The 19715-nt window shown below is 34.7% G+C and overlaps 1 protein-coding gene across 5 annotated transcripts in view; it reads right to left on the bottom strand.

Annotated features, from left to right (window-relative positions):
• The window catches only part of LCORL (ligand dependent nuclear receptor corepressor like), a 163019-nt gene that overhangs the window by 3370 nt on the left and 139934 nt on the right, over positions 1-19715 (bottom strand). For 4 of the 5 annotated variants that reach the window (XM_045771434.2, XM_045771435.2, XM_087864255.1 and 1 more), the window contains one exon: positions 13408-18227. The exons of the other annotated variant lie outside the window; for it this stretch is intronic. In XM_045771434.2, the coding sequence (XP_045627390.2) occupies positions 13408-18227 (4820 nt within the window). The remainder of the gene's footprint in view (positions 1-13407; positions 18228-19715) is intronic. 5 annotated transcript variants of the gene reach the window in all.

Here is a 19715-nt window from a genome sequence, read left to right as displayed (position 1 = left end):
CCTAATCTGATGGGCTTGTTGTCCTCATAAGAGGACAAGAAGACACCAGAGAATGGGAAGGTAGCCATTTGCAAACCAGCAATAGAGACCCCACCAGAAACTGAACCCTCCAGCCCTTGATCTTGGACTTTTCAGCCTCTAGAACTGTGAGAAAACAAATCTCTGTCATTAAGTCATGCAGTCTACAGTATTTTGTGATGGCAGCCTGAGAAGAGTAAACCTCTTTCTTGAAACTCACTTTTTTTGGCTTTTGAGACAAAAGACAATACTGGCTTTCTTCTTCCTCTTCCCTTTACTCCAAATCATCCTCCTCCTGGATGGCTTGGAATTTCTCAAGGCTAAGTCCGGCTTCCTTTTCTCTTCTTCTATAATCTTTCTTTAGGGGTTCTCATCCATACTCTGTTTCAGTTATCAATGATATCTCAGACATCTCAAATCCTCCCACTGCTCACACATTACTTCTTCAGAAAGGATTTCCCTGAGTACTCAACCTAAAGTAACTACCACTAAAAACTCTTTAGATCATCTAATTTCATTAACACAGAATTTACAATTGCTATGTTTTTCCTCCCTCCCATTAAAATACAAACTTGATAGAGAGTACAACATATTGGTCTTTTCAACATATTATTTCCAACACCCTGCATATAGAAACTGGATAAATATCTGCCAAAGGAATAAATCTAGGACTTCTTCTGGCCATGATGAAGTAACAGGAACCAGATTTACCCTCTCACTTTAAACAACTTAAAAAATAGACAAAAATATATGAACTATATATAGTAGGCTCCACATCCAGCATGGAGCCCAATGTGGGGCTTGAACTCATGACCCTGAGATCAAGACCTGAACTGAAATTGAGAGTCAGATCCTCAACCGACTGAGGCACCCACACACCCCTGAAATATTTTTAAGACAATGTATGAAAGAAAGTATAGGATGACAGTGATCCCTGAAAGAAGGGAACAAAGGAAGGAAGTCATAAAAATTGCCCTGGTTTACTGGCTGAAGAGTTTCCAGGGTGCAGTATAGTGACAGGGACCCAAAGGAGCTTGGAAATCTTCCTGAGATAGGAGGACAGTTTGTTGGTGAGGGAGACCAAAGCAACCAGAATCTGTGGGGCAGGGCACAGGAGACAGAGCTGCACAGACACAGAGAGCTCTAGAGATCTGCACTGGTTTCCCTCGAATCTGTACATAAATACTAATCAGTGCATGCATGTTTCCCAAGGCTGTGAAAAAGACCACTGAAAAGGACCAGGCAGAAAATTGCTAGAGGCCATATAGGACTGGATATAATTTGTGTTCCCACCAGCAAGAATGGAAAGACCCTTTAACACATATGACATTAAATAATTATTGGTAGTGCCTCACTGGTGGGGTAAAATTAGCCCTACGGTAAGATTTCTCATCCTCAGCACTACTGACATTTGGGGCTAAGTGATTCTTTATTGTGGGGAGCTTATCATGCACCGTAGACTGTTTAACAGCATCCCTGGCCTCTACCCACTAAGTGTGACAATCCAAAATGTCTCTATACATCATCAAATATCCTCTGCAGGACATCCCCAATTGAGAACCACTGTCCTAGACTAAAGGCTGTTCAAACTCTGCCTATCAATGCCCAAAAGCAAGATTTGAAACAATAAAAAGTTTTCTTAATACGTTAATAGTGTCTCAGAACAGAGCCACAAAACATTGAAGGCATCACAAAAACAAGCAAAACAAAAAAACCCCAGCATACAAGGTAAAATTGACAATGTCTAGCATCCAATCCAAAATTACCAGGCATGCAAAAAACAGGAAAATATGATCCAAAATGAGGAGAAAAATCAATCGATAGGAACTGATAAATAACACAAATTGTAAAATTAGCACACAAGGATGTTAATGCAGGTACATTCAGGAAGCTGAGGAAAGCATGAGAAGAGCATGAGGAAGAGAAATATAGTAGATACAAAAACACAAAATTTATTTATTTTTAAAAAGGTTTTATGTATTTATTTGAGAGAGAGAGAGAGAGCATGAGCAGAGGGGAGAGGGAGAAGCAGACTCCCTGCTGAGCAGGGAGACCAACGTGGGGCTTGATCCCAGGACCCTGGGATCATGTCCTGAGCCAAAGGCAGACGCTTAACTGGCTGAGCCACCCAAGCGCCTCAGAAGACTAAACTTAAATCTGTGGAGATGAAAATATAATTTCTGAAGTGAAAATATCCTGGCTGTTACTAACAGCAGATTAGACAATCCAAAGAAAAGGTTATCAAACTTAAAAACATAGAAATAGCATAATCCAAAATGAAACAGAGAAAACTTCTATAACATTTATAGAAGCAAAATGACAATAATACCACAAAGGCTTGGAGGGAGGAAATGCAAATGTACTGTAAAGTTCTTAGACTATACATGAAGTGGTGCAACATTATCTGAAGGTAGTTTCTGGTAAGTTAATGATATATAGGGTAAACCTGACAGCAAGTACTTCTTAAAAAAACAATTAGGAGATTAAATAGAAAAATAAAATACACTTAGCTTATCCAAAAGGCAGGAAAAGAGAAAAAAGGATGCAAATAATAGATGGGACAAATAGAAAATAGAAAGTTGGATGGCTATTATCAAAAAGATAAGAAATAACAAGTGTTGGTGAAGATGTGGAGAAAAGGCGAAACTTGTGTACTATTGGAATATAAATTGGCACACCCACTATAGAAAATAGTATGGCTGTTCCTCAAAAAATTAAAAACAGAACTACCATATGATCCAGCAATCCCACTTCTGGATATTTATCCAAAAAATGAAAACAGTAACTTGAAAAGATATATGCACCCTCCACCATGTTCACTGCAGCATTACTTACAATAACCAAGATATGGAAGCAACTTAAGTGGCTATCAATAGATGAATGGATAAAGAGAATCTCTCTCTCTGTCACACACACACACACACACACACACACACACACACACACACACACACACAGCTATAAAAAGGAAATCTTGCCATTTGCAATAACATGAATGGACCTTGAGGGCATTATGCTAAGTGAAATAAATCAGAGAAAGACAAATACCAGATGATCTCACTTATACGTGGAATCTAAAAATAACAAAAACCAACCAAGCTCACCGATACGGAAAGCAGATTGGTGGATGGCAGAGGTGGGGACAAGATGGGTGAAGTGGATCAACAGGTACAAACTTCTAGTTATAAAATAAAGAAGTCATGAGAATGTAATGTACAGCACAGTGGCTGACTATAATTAGTAACACTGTATTACACATTTGAAGGTTGCTAAAAGAATAGATATTAAAAGTTTTCAACACAAGAAAAAAGAATCTATGGTGACAAATGTTAACTAGACTTACTGTGGTGATCACGTCACAATACATACAAACACCAAATCATTATGTCATACATCTGAAACTAAGATGTTATATGTCAATTATACCTCAATTAAAAAAAAAAAAAACCAACAAAGATGGTTGACTGAAACTCAACCACATCAAGTCACATGAAATGAAAATGGTCTTATATTAAAAGGCAGAGACTGTCAGATTGGGTGAGAAAGCAAGCCTCAACTGTATGCTGCCTAAAAGAAACTCACTTCAAATACAGAAACATATAGGTTAAGAATGAAAATGTGGGAAAAGATATACCATGCTAAAACTAGTGAAAAGTAGGCTGGAATGACTACAGTACTATCAGACAAAAAAAGATTTCAGACCAAAGAATATTTCCAGAGTTTATAAAGAGGTTCATTTCATATGATAAAGGAGTCGATTCATCAAAAGTACATAAAAATTCTAAAAGTATATGCACCTAATCAAAGAGCTTCAAAATACATGAAACAAAACCTGATACAACTGAAAGGATAAATAGGAAAATCTAGAATCAAAGTTGCAGATTTCAAAACCTCTCTCTCAAGGATAAATAGAATAAGCAGACTGAAACTCAAGAAGGATGTAAAAGAGTTGAATAGCACTATCTATCAACTTGCTTAACTGACAACACTCCACCCGACAGCAGCAGACCACACATTATTTTCAAGAACACAGAGAACATTCATTAAAGTAGATCTGGATAGACTCTGGACCATAAAAAAAAATCTCAATAAATTCTAAAGAACTAAAATCACATAAAGTATATTCTATAACCATAACAGAATTAAATTAGAAGTCAGTAATGGGTATCTGGAAAATCCTCAAAATTTGGAAACTGACCAATATATCTCTAAGTAATCCATGGGTTAAACAAGAAATCACAAAGAAAATATGAAAATATTTCCAATTTAATGAGAATGAAAACACAGTTGAGCAAAATTTGTGGGACGTGGCTAAAGTAGTGTTCAGAGGGAAGTTTATAACATAATGATCATTTTAGTAAGGAATTAATCTTCTTTCCACTACAACCCTCTACACTCTATACCAACAGTTCTCAAAGTGTGGTCCTTGGGTGAGCAACATAAGCATCACTTAGGCCCCACTCTATAACCTATTGAAACAGAAAGTGCTTGGAGCCCAACCATCTCTTTTTAAATAAGCCCTCCTGGTGATTCTGTAAAACATTGTTTTAAAGCAGTACGGTTCTCATTTGGACCATCATAATGGTCTACACCTTCACTTTTGCACTCTACCATTCATTTTCCACAAGGCAGTCAGAAAGATCCTTTAGGAAGGAGAATCTGATGACGTCACATATCTTTCCCATCCAATCTCTAAGAGCAATAGGAAGCCACTGAAAGTACATAAACATGGCTTGTGGGAACCTACATGGTCTATCCTTCATTTACTTCTCAATCCTCACACCTGATACCACGCTCCTCCTTTCTCTTTTGACTCAAGACACACCAGTAGTCATTGTCTTACCTGCAAAGAATACCATGCTGCAGTTTTCCCCATGCAAGTCTTTCTTTCTGGTCAGTCCTCCCCTCCCAATTCTCTACTTGGCCTAGTTAATTCTTACTCTTCACAGCTCAGTTCAATGGCCATTTCCTTAGAGAAGTCTTCCCCATTTCTCCGACTTGATAAAATCTCCCTAGAAGGAATTCTTATAATACCACCTACTAATTAAGAACTTGTAAGATATGCGTAATTATTTACCCAGTGTCTGCCTCTCTTCATAAACTTGAACCACGAGGTCAGAACAATACCTGGTTTTGTCCCCCATCATATCCTGTATGTCTAGCATATTGCCTGGCACATAGGAGACTTTTTTTTTTTTAAGAACACATTAATGGGGGTCTATCTAGCTTTCTGTTTCTATGTACAGAAACAAAGTAGCAAACAAATGAGTTGTCTAGGTTGCCTGGAATTGGAATGGGAGTGGGGTAGGAAAAACAAGCCAAGGTCTTATTAAAATTAAACAAAAACAACCTAGAAAAAACCTGGCAGGATGAAGTCATTCAGACACCTACTCTGTCCTTTTTTTTGCACCCTGGTAATTAAACAATAGGTGAATTCAATAGACTTAACAGAATGCTCAGCTCCAGTGCAAACTGTTTACTGCCCAGGAAAAATGCGGGGAGAGGGGAAGGGTAGCCAGGAGAGCTGAACAAGAATTGTGAATCTCTAAGTGAAGAAATTGAGAAGAACAAAAGAGTAAGAAAAGGGGAAAAGAGAACACTTGAGGAAGGCACTTAAGATGTAAGGCGCTGAAATCAATCTTTCTAACAGGTGGTAGCTACTGGTGAAGGAAGAGAAGAAGGGGGTGACCTTTGGACTTACCTCAGATAGACAAAGCGGGTCTGGAGGCTGTGGGGAGAGAATAAAGATTTACAAAACAGAATAAAACTGCCACTCATGGCTCCCCCAGCACCACTCTGCTGGATAAAGATAGAGATAAGACAAAAAAACTACAAGTCAAAAATATATTGTATTGTGTGGGAAGAAGGAGAGGATGGGGTGTTGGGAATAAACTGGATATAACAACTTTAATCTATTGAAAAAAAAACCTCTATGACTTTCTAGCCACATACCAAAATTCTACTGATATAAACAGGTCAGCAAACTTTTTTCCACAAAGGGCCAGGTAGTAAGTATTTTAAGCTTTGTGGGCTTTATGCAATTACTCAATTCAGCTTCCTTGGCACAAACAGCAATAGCCAATACATAAGTGAATGAATGTAGAGTGTTACAGTAAAACTTTACTTACAAACATGCCATGGGCCAGGTGCCCCAATTTAGAGAGTTAATTTTATGTTTGAAAACAGTTCTGTACTCCATATCCACTAGTATGGAGAATCAACCAAATTATCTTTCTTCGAATTATATTGTGCTGCTGAAATAAAAACAATTTGACATTTTTTTAATAAGTTCCCTGAGTTCCTCAGTGACCCTAATGTCTAACACAAAGCCTAGTAGATCAAAAGAAAAAGTATCCAATTTGCTGAATAAATTGGATGGTTTTCCATGAAAGATGTGGGGCAATTAGTGAAGTAGAGTACTGTGAAAAACTCAGTAATGTTTGACAAAGAAATAGGATATAAAATATCCAAGAAAAATTCTAAGAAAAAAACATCCGGATGGGAGATTATCAAAGTAGCTCTTCTATATTTTAATAAAGCATTAGAGCAAGAGTTAGAAATGCTTCAAAACCTAAAACTCTTCTCCTCACTCAGTTCCTGCGAAAGTTATATGCTGATAGGGAAGAAACTCAATTATAAATAGAACAGATTTTTATTCAAAATTCCTGATTTCATTAGAATACTTCAAATAACCAAAAGTTCTAACAGTTTCACTTGTGGCACTGTCAATTAGCAAAGTGGTAATATGAAGTCCAAACAAAAAAGAATATGCCAATGAGTTTTTTCATTTTGACATTAAAATATCTATCTTCACTTCATCCAATTCTGACCAAACTAAGATGGTGGGTTAATTAAGACTTGAAGAGATACTGATGTCATATGAAATTAAGACTCGACAAGACAGTGATCTCATATGTTTTCCTAAATTCATAAGATATTTTCTCATGGTTTGTAATACCTATAGTAAAGCTACCTGAATTGACTGCTACCACCACACCTCCTTTCTTAACATGAAATGAAAATCTAGTATACAAAAATGAAATTTTCAAAACAGACTCATCAGAATGTGATCATCTTTAGCTTATAGGTATTTACCACAGTGTTCTTTTAATGGTGAATGTTAATAAAGCACTTAAAACTTAATTTTGATTACTCTAATTTATATTCAAGAACAAATCTAGTATATAAATCAACACATGTTTTTACAGTCATTGCATTCTTTCTGGGAATATCACAGTAAATACAAAGAAACCCTAGCAGGAAACTATACAGAGCAGTATTTTCCAATTATGTTCCCCAAACTGTGGGACATAAAAAGCTGTGATATAAAGTTTGAAGAAGGCTGTTTAACATGTTAATGGGGCTCTGTGATTCAACAGGCACAGGACTGAGCATTTCCCAAAGTTATTAGACCACAGAACCCTTTGCACACAGAACATCTTGAAGGACTAGTGCTTCTTGGACTGTATGTCTGGAATGCTTATATAGCGAAGTAGATTAAGGTGACAATGAGTCATATAGAAATGTTTTTCCATCAAAATGAAATTTAGAAAATCATCTACTCTATGCTTAATAGTTCTTCCATTAAATGATAATTATGCAGCTGAATAATAGCACATGAAGAAATGCTAACTCTAAATTTTATTTAAAAATGTTTAAGCATATTCTGTGCCAAGGTCTGCCTCAACCATACAAATTTAAAAGGACATTTTGAGTTAGGATGCAAAAAATGTGGTAAACCATTCATGAGCAGGACCAGAGGAGGATGCATGGTTGCTTTCAGTTTCAGGTAGTTAAAGGAGTATACTACCAATTAAAAATCACCTATCAGTTACATACCTGTGTGAAAACCAGAATTCAGAATGGAAAAATTGTATTCAGTCATTTTTGAGGATAGATGACAAAACAGGAGAAGCTGACAAACTGAACTTTTTTCAGTCATCTCAGAATCTAATTCAAAGTAAGGAAGGGAAGAATGAAGGAGGGGTAATCAGAAGGGGGAATGAACCATGAGAGACTATGGACTCTGGGAAACAAACTGAGGGCTTCAGAGGGGAGGGGGGTGCGGGCCTGGGATAGGCCGGTGATGGGTATTAAGGAGGGCACGTATCGCACAGTTCACTGGGTGTTATACGCAAATAATGAATCATGGAACATTACATCAAAAACTGGGGATGTACTGTATGGTGACTAATATAACAAAATAAAAATTATTAAAAAAATAAAATAAAATGAAAAGAAGAAAGAAAGAAAAAAGTATCAATTTGAATTCTGAATTTTTATGGCAAAATTTAATGTTTTAGGATGAGTACAATGAGTATACCAACCTCAAGTCCACATTAGTTATTCTAGTTTTAAAACTTCCTTAGATGTGTCCAAAGTAAGCTTATTTACGTCCAGATATTTATCAATTAAGAAAGGCACACATTCACTTCGGTAACTCAAAAGACACTGATAGTCAAAAGTTCTATATCATCATTTTCAATAGTCACTCCATTTTAGGCCATTATCACCTCAAAAATCATCTCTTGCAGCTAACCTTTCACACACATCATTTTGTCCTTCCCATCAAAAATCTATACTGTGTGCTATTATTAGAAAAGATTCTCTAAAATTACACTTTATTTAGTTTCTCACCATTTATGGAATGAATCCTTGGCCTGATCTCTTTGTCCTTCCGTGATTCCCATTTGGTGAACCCAATTAATTCAATTAAAGCTAAAGGCCCACCTTTCACCAAGCTTACATTCTGGCGGCTGAGATAAAAATCACAAAACTGTTCAACCCTGTTATTTCTTGAGATGGTATTTCAAACGTTATCTACATTGCAAAATACCCACCATATTACTCTTAAATTACCTCTGGATTCATAGAAAATATATCTAATATCCTCAATATTCTGCCTGTGAATTTGTAAAATGACGTGCATTCCCATATATTGTTCCCACTATTCTCGTGTTTTAAGAAAGAAGTGATTCTTTCTGGCTGAAACCATCCAATGATGGCCCATAACGTCCAATACTCAACTCTGGGGCTTCACTCAATTTCCACTGCTTGCCATCTTGTTTGTACCTTTAACCTTTCATTCTCTACTGGCTTCTTCTCACTGACATCTAAATTTTTTTTTAAAAACCAGTCTTCATTAGGGCTCCCTCTCACTATCTCCCTATCTCCTCTCCAGTCAGAACCATTTAGTCTTCCGTGCTAATTTTCTTCATTTCCTCTTCCTGCATTAACTCAATCATAAGATTCCTGGCTGCGTTGCCCTACTCAAACTACTCTCTCCAAAATCATTACAATAACCTTTTGTGCTATCTTCAGCGGGAACATTGCAAGGCTTAATTAACTTCTTTTCAACAGTTTACACCATTGTTTTATCCCTTCTTAAAACACATTTCCTTTCTACCACACTCTCCTGGCTTCCTCTTACTTCCTGACTACTCTATCAGTCTCCTTATGTGCACTTTTTTTTTTTTTAAAGATTTTATTTATTTATTTGAGAGAGAGAGAGCACACTCAAGTTGGGAGGGCAGAGGCAGAGGGAGAGAATCTCAAGCAGACTCCCTGTTGAGCATGGAGACTGATGCAGGGCTCCATCTCGCGACCCTGAGATCATGAACTGAGTCAAAATCAAGAGTTGGACACCTAACCACCTATGCCACCTGTGCGCCCCTGCACACATCTCCCCCCCCCAATATCTTTGGGGTTCTGAGATCCTAGGCTCTTCCCATTTTACACTGAGCAATCCATTCCACTCTCATGGTTTCAATTATTATGGACTCCAAAATCTTTATCTCTAGCTCAGACCTCTTTTCCAAGCAACAAACCCATATGAAGCAAAGCTGACCTCTTAACAAGACAGGTTTAAACTGCATGGATCCACTTACATGCAGATTTTTCCCCATAAATATACATACAGTACTGTAAATGTATTTTCTCTTCCTTATGATTTTCTTAATAAAATTTTCTTTAGCTTACTTTATTTTAAGAATACTGTACATAATACATAGAACAGAAAATATGTGTTAATTGACTATTCACGTTATCGGTAAGGCTTCCGGTCAACAGGTTATTGGTAGTTAAGTTTTTGCGGAGTCGAAAGTTATATGTAGATTTTTTAATGCACAGGAGGTTAGCACCCCTAACCTCTGCATTGTCCAAGGGTCAACTGTGACTGCTTTGTAAACATCTTTTCTTGGATATCCCATTCAAACTCCTTATGTCTAAAACTACACACTCTGAATGTTCTCTTATATCTCAGTGAATGTTACTACCATCTATCACTTAGATATTCAAGCTCAAACCTGGACATTACCCTTTATTCCTCTACTCTCTAAGATATACCTGATTCTATCTCATAGACCTCGGTCAGATATATCTGTTCTTCTCCATTACCTCCACTATTAGGGATCCAAACATATTTTTCATTAACTGATGCTGGCCTCACAATTTGGGCTATGCTTCCCTCAGTACCTTTATCTTTTGCCATTTTTCTCTCCACCCCCTGCCTCTTTCTTAATTCTTCTTTTATGCCTCAGCTATATGAATTAAATAATTCAGTGTTCTATAAGCCTGTTCTGTCACCCAAATTTTCCACATGCTGTTTGCTCCGCCTGAAATATTTCTCCCCTGACTTCTAAAACTTTGGCAGCCTTCAAATCTCAGCTTAGATGTGAGTATGTAAGAATCCTTGCCTAATTTTCCAAACCTGGGTTCAATTTTCCTCCTAGGTGGTTCTACAAGCTACCTCTCTCCCCAATCATAGCACTCTCCTTTCTATTGGAATTGCCTATTCACTGTCTCCTATAAAATGATAAGCTCCGTAAGAACACAAACCATGACTTTAGCCATTCTATCCCCTTAATTAATATAATAATATCTCACTTAAAACATAAAATATACTCTATTAAATATATACATGACGCAGGTCTTGTTTTCTTGGATAGAAAGGGAACTTTCCGAACTTTCTACAGTATCTAAGAGCATATTGTAGGCATTCATTAAATATATACTGAATTAAGAATAGAATTGCATTTCTTTTTCCCTTTCCATGTCTACAGTTGATACCCAGCAGTACAAATGTAGTGAAGTTTAACTTTTAAAACTATGTATTAAACTATATCTAGACAGTTAATCTTGAAATGTACAAAAACAAGATGTTTATGGCAGAGGAAAAACTCTTCATCAATAGAAATATTCCCTAATTCTTTACATACATTGCCCTATGAATTTTTCTAGAAAAGTCCTTGTTAAAATCTCTCTCAAATCTCCAGTCACTAATTATTCTATGACGAAGAAAAACACATATAAAACTAATAATGAATTTTAGTGTCATTTTCAAAAAGGCATTAAGAAGTATGGAATACCAAGAATAATGAGAAAAAAAATAACACCTTAAGAAACATTTTAAAATCAGATAAATATAACAAATGCTGCTATAAATACAACTTTGTAAAAATAATGTCTTTGATTAAAAAAAAGAATGTTAAATAAAGAAGGAAAGTTATCAGTAAAAGATAAATAAAACTTTAAGCAGAACAGGAAATAGTACTAGTAATTTTAAAAACGAGAAAAGGTGAAAAACAACTCTGATACTAAATTTTTAAAAAATATCACAAAAGGATTTTGAGATTAATTTGAAAAAGTAATAATGAGGCAACTTCCATCTTATTTTTCCAAGCTGATCTCCTATTTAGTGAGTAAAGAATCATATTAATATAAATTTTCTATTCATACCTTAGGAAGATACAATGGTTAAGAAGCTAGAAGGACAAAATACGGTTCTGTTGTAAACTACCTTTGGTAAACTCTAACAGCATGAAATGAGAATGGTATAAAAAATTAAAAATGAAACACTGTACTTTATACACCATTCATGACAGTCTTTTAAAAATATGTGTTTATATGTTTAGGTGAATTATAATTTTTTTTTTTAAATCACTCAGGCTTCTTCCCTCTTTTTTCCTGACATGCTATTTGTTATGTTATTTTTAGTTTTCCTAAGGACAAGAAACAAAGGACATTATTTTTAGATTTGATTCATCTTTCATAATGGAGGCTCTAATTTGACCAATATTAAAGCTTTAATCATCATGTTACAAAGTTAACATTTTTAATTAATGCATGTTAAATATTACTGAAATAGGTATCTTAAAGTTACTTAATTGAATGTTGGGGGCCATTATAATCATTTATCCTATTAAAACTTGAGTTTAATTATTGATATTAATATTTTAATAGAAGACTTAATAGTTGTTTTTTAGCTTTTAAAAAAGTTTTAAAAAGGTAACAAAAATAAAGCCAAGCCATCAAGACCTCCATAAGCCCCTAAAATATACAAGGTAACAATGCAACCATACAATAAAATATCCTTAAATTTACAAATGTAACCTGGCACTCTCTCATGTCTGGGAAGTAAACAAATAAGTACCACCATACTTCTACAAATCCTCAATTGTCTAGCACCCGTCAATAAGCTGAGATGGAACTGGCTACTTTGGCAACTACAGTGTTCAAATCCTATTTTGATAGGGTCTAAGGGTAACAGTCTCCCTAAGGCACCAAGGTCAGGCCAGCATAACTGAGTAAAGCACATAATTACTTATTAAGTAATTTCAGTTTACATTCTACATTTAGCATTACCTTAACATTACCTATGTATGACTTTCTCCCTTGCTACACTACAGATTAGTTCTGGAAAGAAACCCTCATTTTTGTATCTGTGGAATCTAGTCAACGTCTTGCCTGAAAAAAAACCTATTCAACAAGTTCGCTTATTTACTGAAGAAAATACCTTGTTCCTTAACACTATTTAAATAAGCAGAGTCTTAAAATGGTTCCCAAAGCAGTACCAGAGGGCATAACAATTTGACGGTGAATGTGAAGACTGATATACGAGAATTATATATGTTACAGACTTCATCAATTTAGCAATGAGACAGTCTTTACTTCTTTCCACATGGTCTCAAGCTATTAATTCATCAAGACAATGAATACATATTATCCTGTAGTGTAGCAGTTAATTTTTAGATAGCTCCTTGGGCATATTTACCATTCAAAGTGTTTTCAATATTTTATATTTGATCAAATACAAAAACAGATACTATAACTTGGACATTAACGATATATGTTTAGGAGCTTTCTATGTCTCTACTAAATATATTTTAATTTGCTTAAAATCCTGGACACATTAAGATGTAGGGAAGTGAATGGGTACATTTAGTAGAACCTAATTTCATGAGTTTCATACTAGGTGCCAAGAAATTAGGTTGTCCAAATATTTTGGAAATAAATCGAAACTAAATGAGCTGTTCCTTTTCTACCCATTATCTCATACTTTACTCAAGGCACCTACAATGAAACTTTAAAATTAAGTAGAGAAAAACTTACCTAGTTGGGATTTTGAATAATAGTTTGCCATTTGTCCACTGTTGCAAGACTGTCGTTTATGTCTTTTTGTTGACATTTCTGTGGTCTTCCATGGTGGTCTTTTTCTTTTGTTCAATTTGCTAAGAACGTCAGAACTATCAGGATTCTTGTCATAGTTAACACATTTATTTAATTTACTATTGTCAAGTTGGCTGGGAAATTTATCGGTTGAAGGACTATTTGTTTTAGCATTTTCTATTTCTTTAGATTGCTTTTTAAAAGAATTTTGCCTAGCAGAATGGGATCTTAAGGTAAAGCGCTTTGATTCTTCTCTATGAGCCTGATGATTACTTCCACTGTCAACAGATTCAGGAGAGTAAATGATTGTATTTAGCTTAAAAGTACTTCTGTGTTCAAGATAGTTGATCTTCCTCAAAAATATTCTACAATCTTTTAAGGTTTTTGACCTCCAATTATTTGGACATACATTTCCTAGTCTTGGTCCCTTTTCAAAATCTTTTTGGCTGTAATTTGTTCCATTCTCCTTTGCTTGTGACTTAAAATTGTTCTCTAAACTAGCATGAGTTTTCAAGTCAGACATTGCCACCTTCTGTTGCAAAGAGTCATCCCTGATTTCAGGTGGCAAAATAAACTGATTATTTATTGTGTTTTTTCCTTGGAGTGGGATGTCAGCATTTGTTCCCCCCTCAGTCTTATTTAAAAATTGGTTTTGGCAGAAAAATCTCAAGTTCCTCCTTTTAGAGATCCAATCAATTGTTCCATGGTTGTGCAGCTTTCCCTCTCTTTTCCACCTTTCATGTTGCAACCTCTTAAACTCAGTTCTTTTTAATCTAGCTAATGTTAAATTACTTTTCACATTTAACAGTGGAGAGCTAACCATTTTATGCAGTATGTGCAACTTCCCTGCTGATTTTGAAGGAGAAGATAGTGCAAATTTTTTAAAGTGCTTTCTGAAGGGGCTGGTATTAAAATTAGAATATTTGGTCCCTAATTTAATTCCTCTGGTATTTATTACTTCCAAAGGGTTTCGAGCATTTGCTTTTCTAACTAGTGAAAGAGACTGTGTTTCTGTTGTTTGCATAAACCAGATACAGAGTTCATTCAAATCATACTTTTTCCGAAAAAGCATTTTTACGGGTGAAACTTCAAGTTCTAAAAGACAGGTTTCCAAAGGGTTTGCTATTTTGAAATTATCATTTTCAACGCGTTCTCTTTTTTTATGAACACAATTTCCAGCTTCATCTCCACTCACTTGCACCCAAGCATTTGTTATTTGCTCAAATCTATTGTTTAATTCCTCTAATAAGGAATCGTTTGAAGTAGAAGCAGCCCACCACCTAAGCAAAGGGTTTGATGAAATTATAGGGTCCAAGGATACTTCAGAAATGGGTATTAATTTATCTTCCAAACACATTTTTGCATTTCTTGAATTTCTAGTTGCTGGGGTACCTTTCGAAGCTATTTTTATCCTTGACTGCCTATGTTTTTCCTTCTGACTTTTACCTTTCTGCAAATGGAGTTTATATGATTTACGGAGCAGAGCATTTCTATAAATAAGTGAGCTAGAAGATGCTAATGGATGTAAGAAATGGAGAGATGGTTTTCTATCCCTAATAGAATGTCTCAAAGGTATAGTAGCAACCATACTTTTTGATCCATTCTTAAATATGTCAGCTTCAGGGTGCCTTGTAGTCATCTTATTGCATTGGTGATCATACTTTTCTTCAGCCAGATTTTTTTCTATTATATGTTCTTGTTCTAAAGGAGGTAAGCAGCTGCTAATACTTACTTCTCTCTCCTGAGGTGAAACTCTATTAATAGTCACAGATATGCCAGAGATTTTCACTTTTGCAGGTCTACCAGGCTTCCTAATTATTGCAAAAGGCTTCTGATTTGGTCGAATAATGTTCTTGGAAGGTTGAGGTATCACAGACTTGTTCTTGATAGGCCTAACATATTCAAAGCCAGACCCCAAGATCTCACTTTCAGTAGTCAAACTGGAAACAGCACTTCTTTCACCTGAGTCAATTTTGTATTGTCTAATATTTCTGAGACTGTTACATTCAGTTGGAAAATCAGCAACATCATTGCTGAAAGACATAACATTGCTTATGTTTACAGTTCCTTCAGAAACATGCCTTCTAGTTCTTCTTGACCTTCCATAAATAACAGTTACAGTAATACTCTTTTTACAAATACCTTCTTTTACTTCTGATATGAAAGATTCTGGACTTTTCTTTCCAGCGCTAGAAGACTCATTTTGGCAAATGGTGATGTCTCTTTGATCAGTTTTAGATTTTGGTGGTCTTCCAATTGGCCGTTTAATTTGTTTCACAACCTGGGGACCTATTTTTTTAGGTCTACCTGGTTTTCGTTTAAAAGATGAATCAATACCATTGCTTGGATTTTCCTTAGGTTCGCCTTGTGGCTTATCACTATTCATATCATCTATAAACATTGCAGGGGATTCTTTAGTTTCTTTTGCACAATTAAATTTGTTTAGTTCTCCCTGTAGAATGTCACTATCATTAAGATTAGAACTATAATTTTCAAAGTTAGCATTTGGGACATCCTTATTTGTTTCTGTTTTTTTTTCAATTACATGATGAGTTGGACACTTTTCAGAAGGAAGATCAATATTTGACTTGGAAGTACCAACTGAAGTTAAAGTATATTTGACTCCTTCACTGCTTTTAACCTCAGATAAAAACATGAGTTTGATAGGACTAGAATAGCTGGAAAAAGAAGAGCTTTCAATGGCTTCAAATTTTGTTGGCACACTTTGAATACTGGAAATCAAGCTACTCGTATCTAAGATAGATGACTTTTCCAGATTATCAAGTCTTTTGCTATTCAAATCTATTGCAGGAATATGATTGCTTTTGATATTGCTGGCTGCTACCACAGATTTTGATAAACTCTGCTCTTTGCATGTCATTCTGCTTACAGTAAGAGTCATATTTCTACCTGAAGTTTGATCTTTACCATTAATTTCTATCAATTTCTTGGATGCCTTGCATCCTTCAGCTAATGAGTGATTATTCCAAGACTTTTTGGCCATATTTATCGTGTCTTCCAAACGCTCCACAACCACTTGTAAATTAGAATTCATTGCAATTTTGTTTAGATCTATATTGTGTGAGCTTTCAATTTGAATATTTTTCACTGGATCTTTTTTTTTTGTAGATTCAGAAACTTTTTTGGCCTTAGGGGATTTTTTGAAGACATAATTATTTGTTACATATACAGAATACCACCCTGGGGGCACAATATTTCGTTTAGTTCTGCTCAAAAGTCCAGGAACACCACTTTTCAAAGGAGTTTGAGTATTCTCTAGTTTTGGATTCTCCTTGCAATTTTGCAAAAGTTTTTTTCCAGCTGCAGATTTCTCCTGTGATTTTCTCATGCTCATTTTCCCAGGGGAAGTTGTTTTAAAGCTGTCTGAAAATGCATCAAAAGCCAAGTTAGTTTCCAAACTATGAAGAGGTAGTTGCACTGACTGAAATGCACAATCTGGCGAAAATGATGTTTCTGCATGATTATTATCTTGCAAGCTTTCAGAATTTTGTAAAGACCCTTGGCAATGATAGAATTCTTCTTTGTCCGTGGAAAGTTTTATCTCATCATTGCGTGTCAACTTCCTTGAATTTTTTTCAGTGTATTTTTTTCTTACAAAATTTTCATCAAGACTAGCAAGTTCTCTTTTTATTTGTAAAGACTGCCTTCTAAACATGGGTGAATCAGGAGAGTTGTGCATTGAAAATAAGGTTTCTTGACGCTTTCGAAATCTTGTCTGAATAATTTTATTTTCTACCTTTTTATCATGTTGACTCAGCAATTCCATGAAACTGTAATCACTGGCCTTGGCATTATGCAAGAGTGAGGATATTAAATCTCTCAATTTTAAATCATTATCTGTATTACAATCACTGCTAGATAATTTTATAAGGTTTGTCACATCTGTAGTTTCTATTGATTTTAATTTTTCATTAATACGATCCATTAAATCTTGAAAAATTACAGTAGTTTCACCTTTTTCATGATTTGTGGTACAATTATTGTTGTCTTCCAGGAGCAAATAATCAGAGTTGCTGGATTTTTTAGTTTTATGTATTTTACCTTCAGGATCACCCTTGTCACTGTTTATTTCTGCTGGTATGAGAGATGGAGGCTGATTAATGTTTATTTCAAGTCTGTTATTTTCTAAGGCTGAAAGCTCTGAGATGACATCTTTGAATTTTTCAAATCCTTCAGTCTGTACAGGTGATAATGGTGGAGGTGACGGACTTCGAGATCTACAAACATCCTTAAGACTGACTGAAACATCACATACTTCCCTTGATGAAAGAGGAGCATGAGAGGTTGATTTTGTAGAGTGAATGTTTGGTAACAGTCCAGAACAGCACCTGTGAGAATTATAACTGTTTGCAATTCCTCTATTCACTACTGTCTTAATGTGTTCAATAGTTACAGTTTGGCAAGATAAACAATGTAAATCTTTAATACAGGCTGGCAGAGGCACAAAACCAGGGCTTTGTCTTTCATTTTGTAAACACCCTCTTTCTGCCAGCCTATATTCACAACTACAGCATAGACCATGTAAATCATCTTCAATTAGGGGCTTTTGAGATTCTGAAGACACAGTATATGATGTGTTACAATAGCAAAGAGAAGCAGCATTCTGCTCTTGGACTAGAAATTTCAACATGGCCAAAACTTGTTGCTGGTGATGTATGCACAAAGATTCCAAAACTTTGCTTAATGCTGATTTTCCTTTTTCCATTTTAGTAGCTTCCTCTGATTTTGCATCAACAGTTGAACTAAAAATAAAAATCAAACAAAAAATGAATTACAGCAAAAATACCAGTATTATAAGGAGTTATAATTTTAACAGAGTTTGAACAAAAGAAATTTTGGTATTGCTGGACTCCTAACTCCTATAGAGCTGCAATAATGACATCTTGATTATTGTTCAGCAAAAATATAATGAAGCACTGATAATCAATTTCCTATGGCAAGTATAATAGTCAAAGGAAAGCCCTAGTTTTGTGATATGAAACCTGATTATAGATATGATTATATTTATAGATTGCTAATGTTTAGTGCTTTGGATGTATTAAGAATATTTAATGGAAAGTGCTTCAGAAGGAGTTACATTTTTGAAAATAGACATTTTATAAGTTATTTTGATAATTATCCATATTAGCGCAAATAAGAAAAGTAAGATGTAGGAGATCTTATCTTTATTTAAAATATTTTTTCAAGGTAGTGAAAATAAAAATTATTAATAAAAGAAAGCTTTGCATATTCACAAGGAAAATTAAGGAATTTAGATTTCATATAAATAACAGAATATCTTTTCTAAGATTAAGCTGTAGGCATTTTAACCTAATAATAAAAAATTTAAGCTATTTAAAAATAAAATCTATTTTTAATTGATTTTAAATACTAATGTAATTACATGAAGACTAAAGGCATTACTTACCTAATTATTTAATTTCAAATGCTGGAAAATGTCCCACTGAAGAAACTAATATACATCTAATTTTAACTAACACCCAGGATTACTTAGCAACCAAGGCAGAAGTCTACAAAAAAATTTTTTTAATCCAATACCAGCAGCAAGAAGAATAAAATATATTAAAAGAATTCTGTTTCAGAAAAGTATCTATTTAAATTAAACAGATCACCAAACTCTGTACATGAAAATAGCCTCCCATTCATGATTTCTTATATTTGCTATTATTGTTAGTAGTTTCTGGTTTGTAGAAATTTTATTTAGGGTTGGAATTGGGATATAATTATGAATTGCTATAGAAGATTGCATTTTGTTTAAAGGATTATTATATTCATGTATATTAAAAAGTAAAGGATTTTTATTTTAAATTGAAAAGTGAAATTAATTTTTATTTTGCTCCCTAAAACTGGCTTAACCTGTTTCACAGATAAGTATGCAATATTTCATCTACATTTTTAAAATATGTTATTTGAGTATCAAAAACACTAATGCAAATTCTGAACATTAGATCAAAAATTTTCTAGAAAAATGATAACTTTACTACATTCAACCAATATTTCACCAAAACTAATATGTGATTTGCCAAAAAGCAGTTATCAAAGTGAGAAAAGATATGAAATTCACAGTAAAATGTTTTAAATCCACAGACATGACCCCAATATCTTTTCCATTCTGAAAAAAAAATTTTTTTTTTTTGGTAAATTTTATCATAATTGGGAAGTAAATGATGGAACTGATTTCCAAGATTCACTCTTAGATAATTCAAAAAATATATGGAGAACAGAGACAT

This window comes from Ursus americanus, chromosome 8 (assembly GCF_024610735.1).
Source record: "Ursus americanus isolate L20-20 chromosome 8, mUrsAme1.1.p, whole genome shotgun sequence".
NCBI lineage: Eukaryota > Metazoa > Chordata > Mammalia > Carnivora > Ursidae > Ursus > Ursus americanus.
Note: the sequence above shows the minus strand (reverse complement) of the source record. Positions and strands in the feature narration are given on the sequence as shown.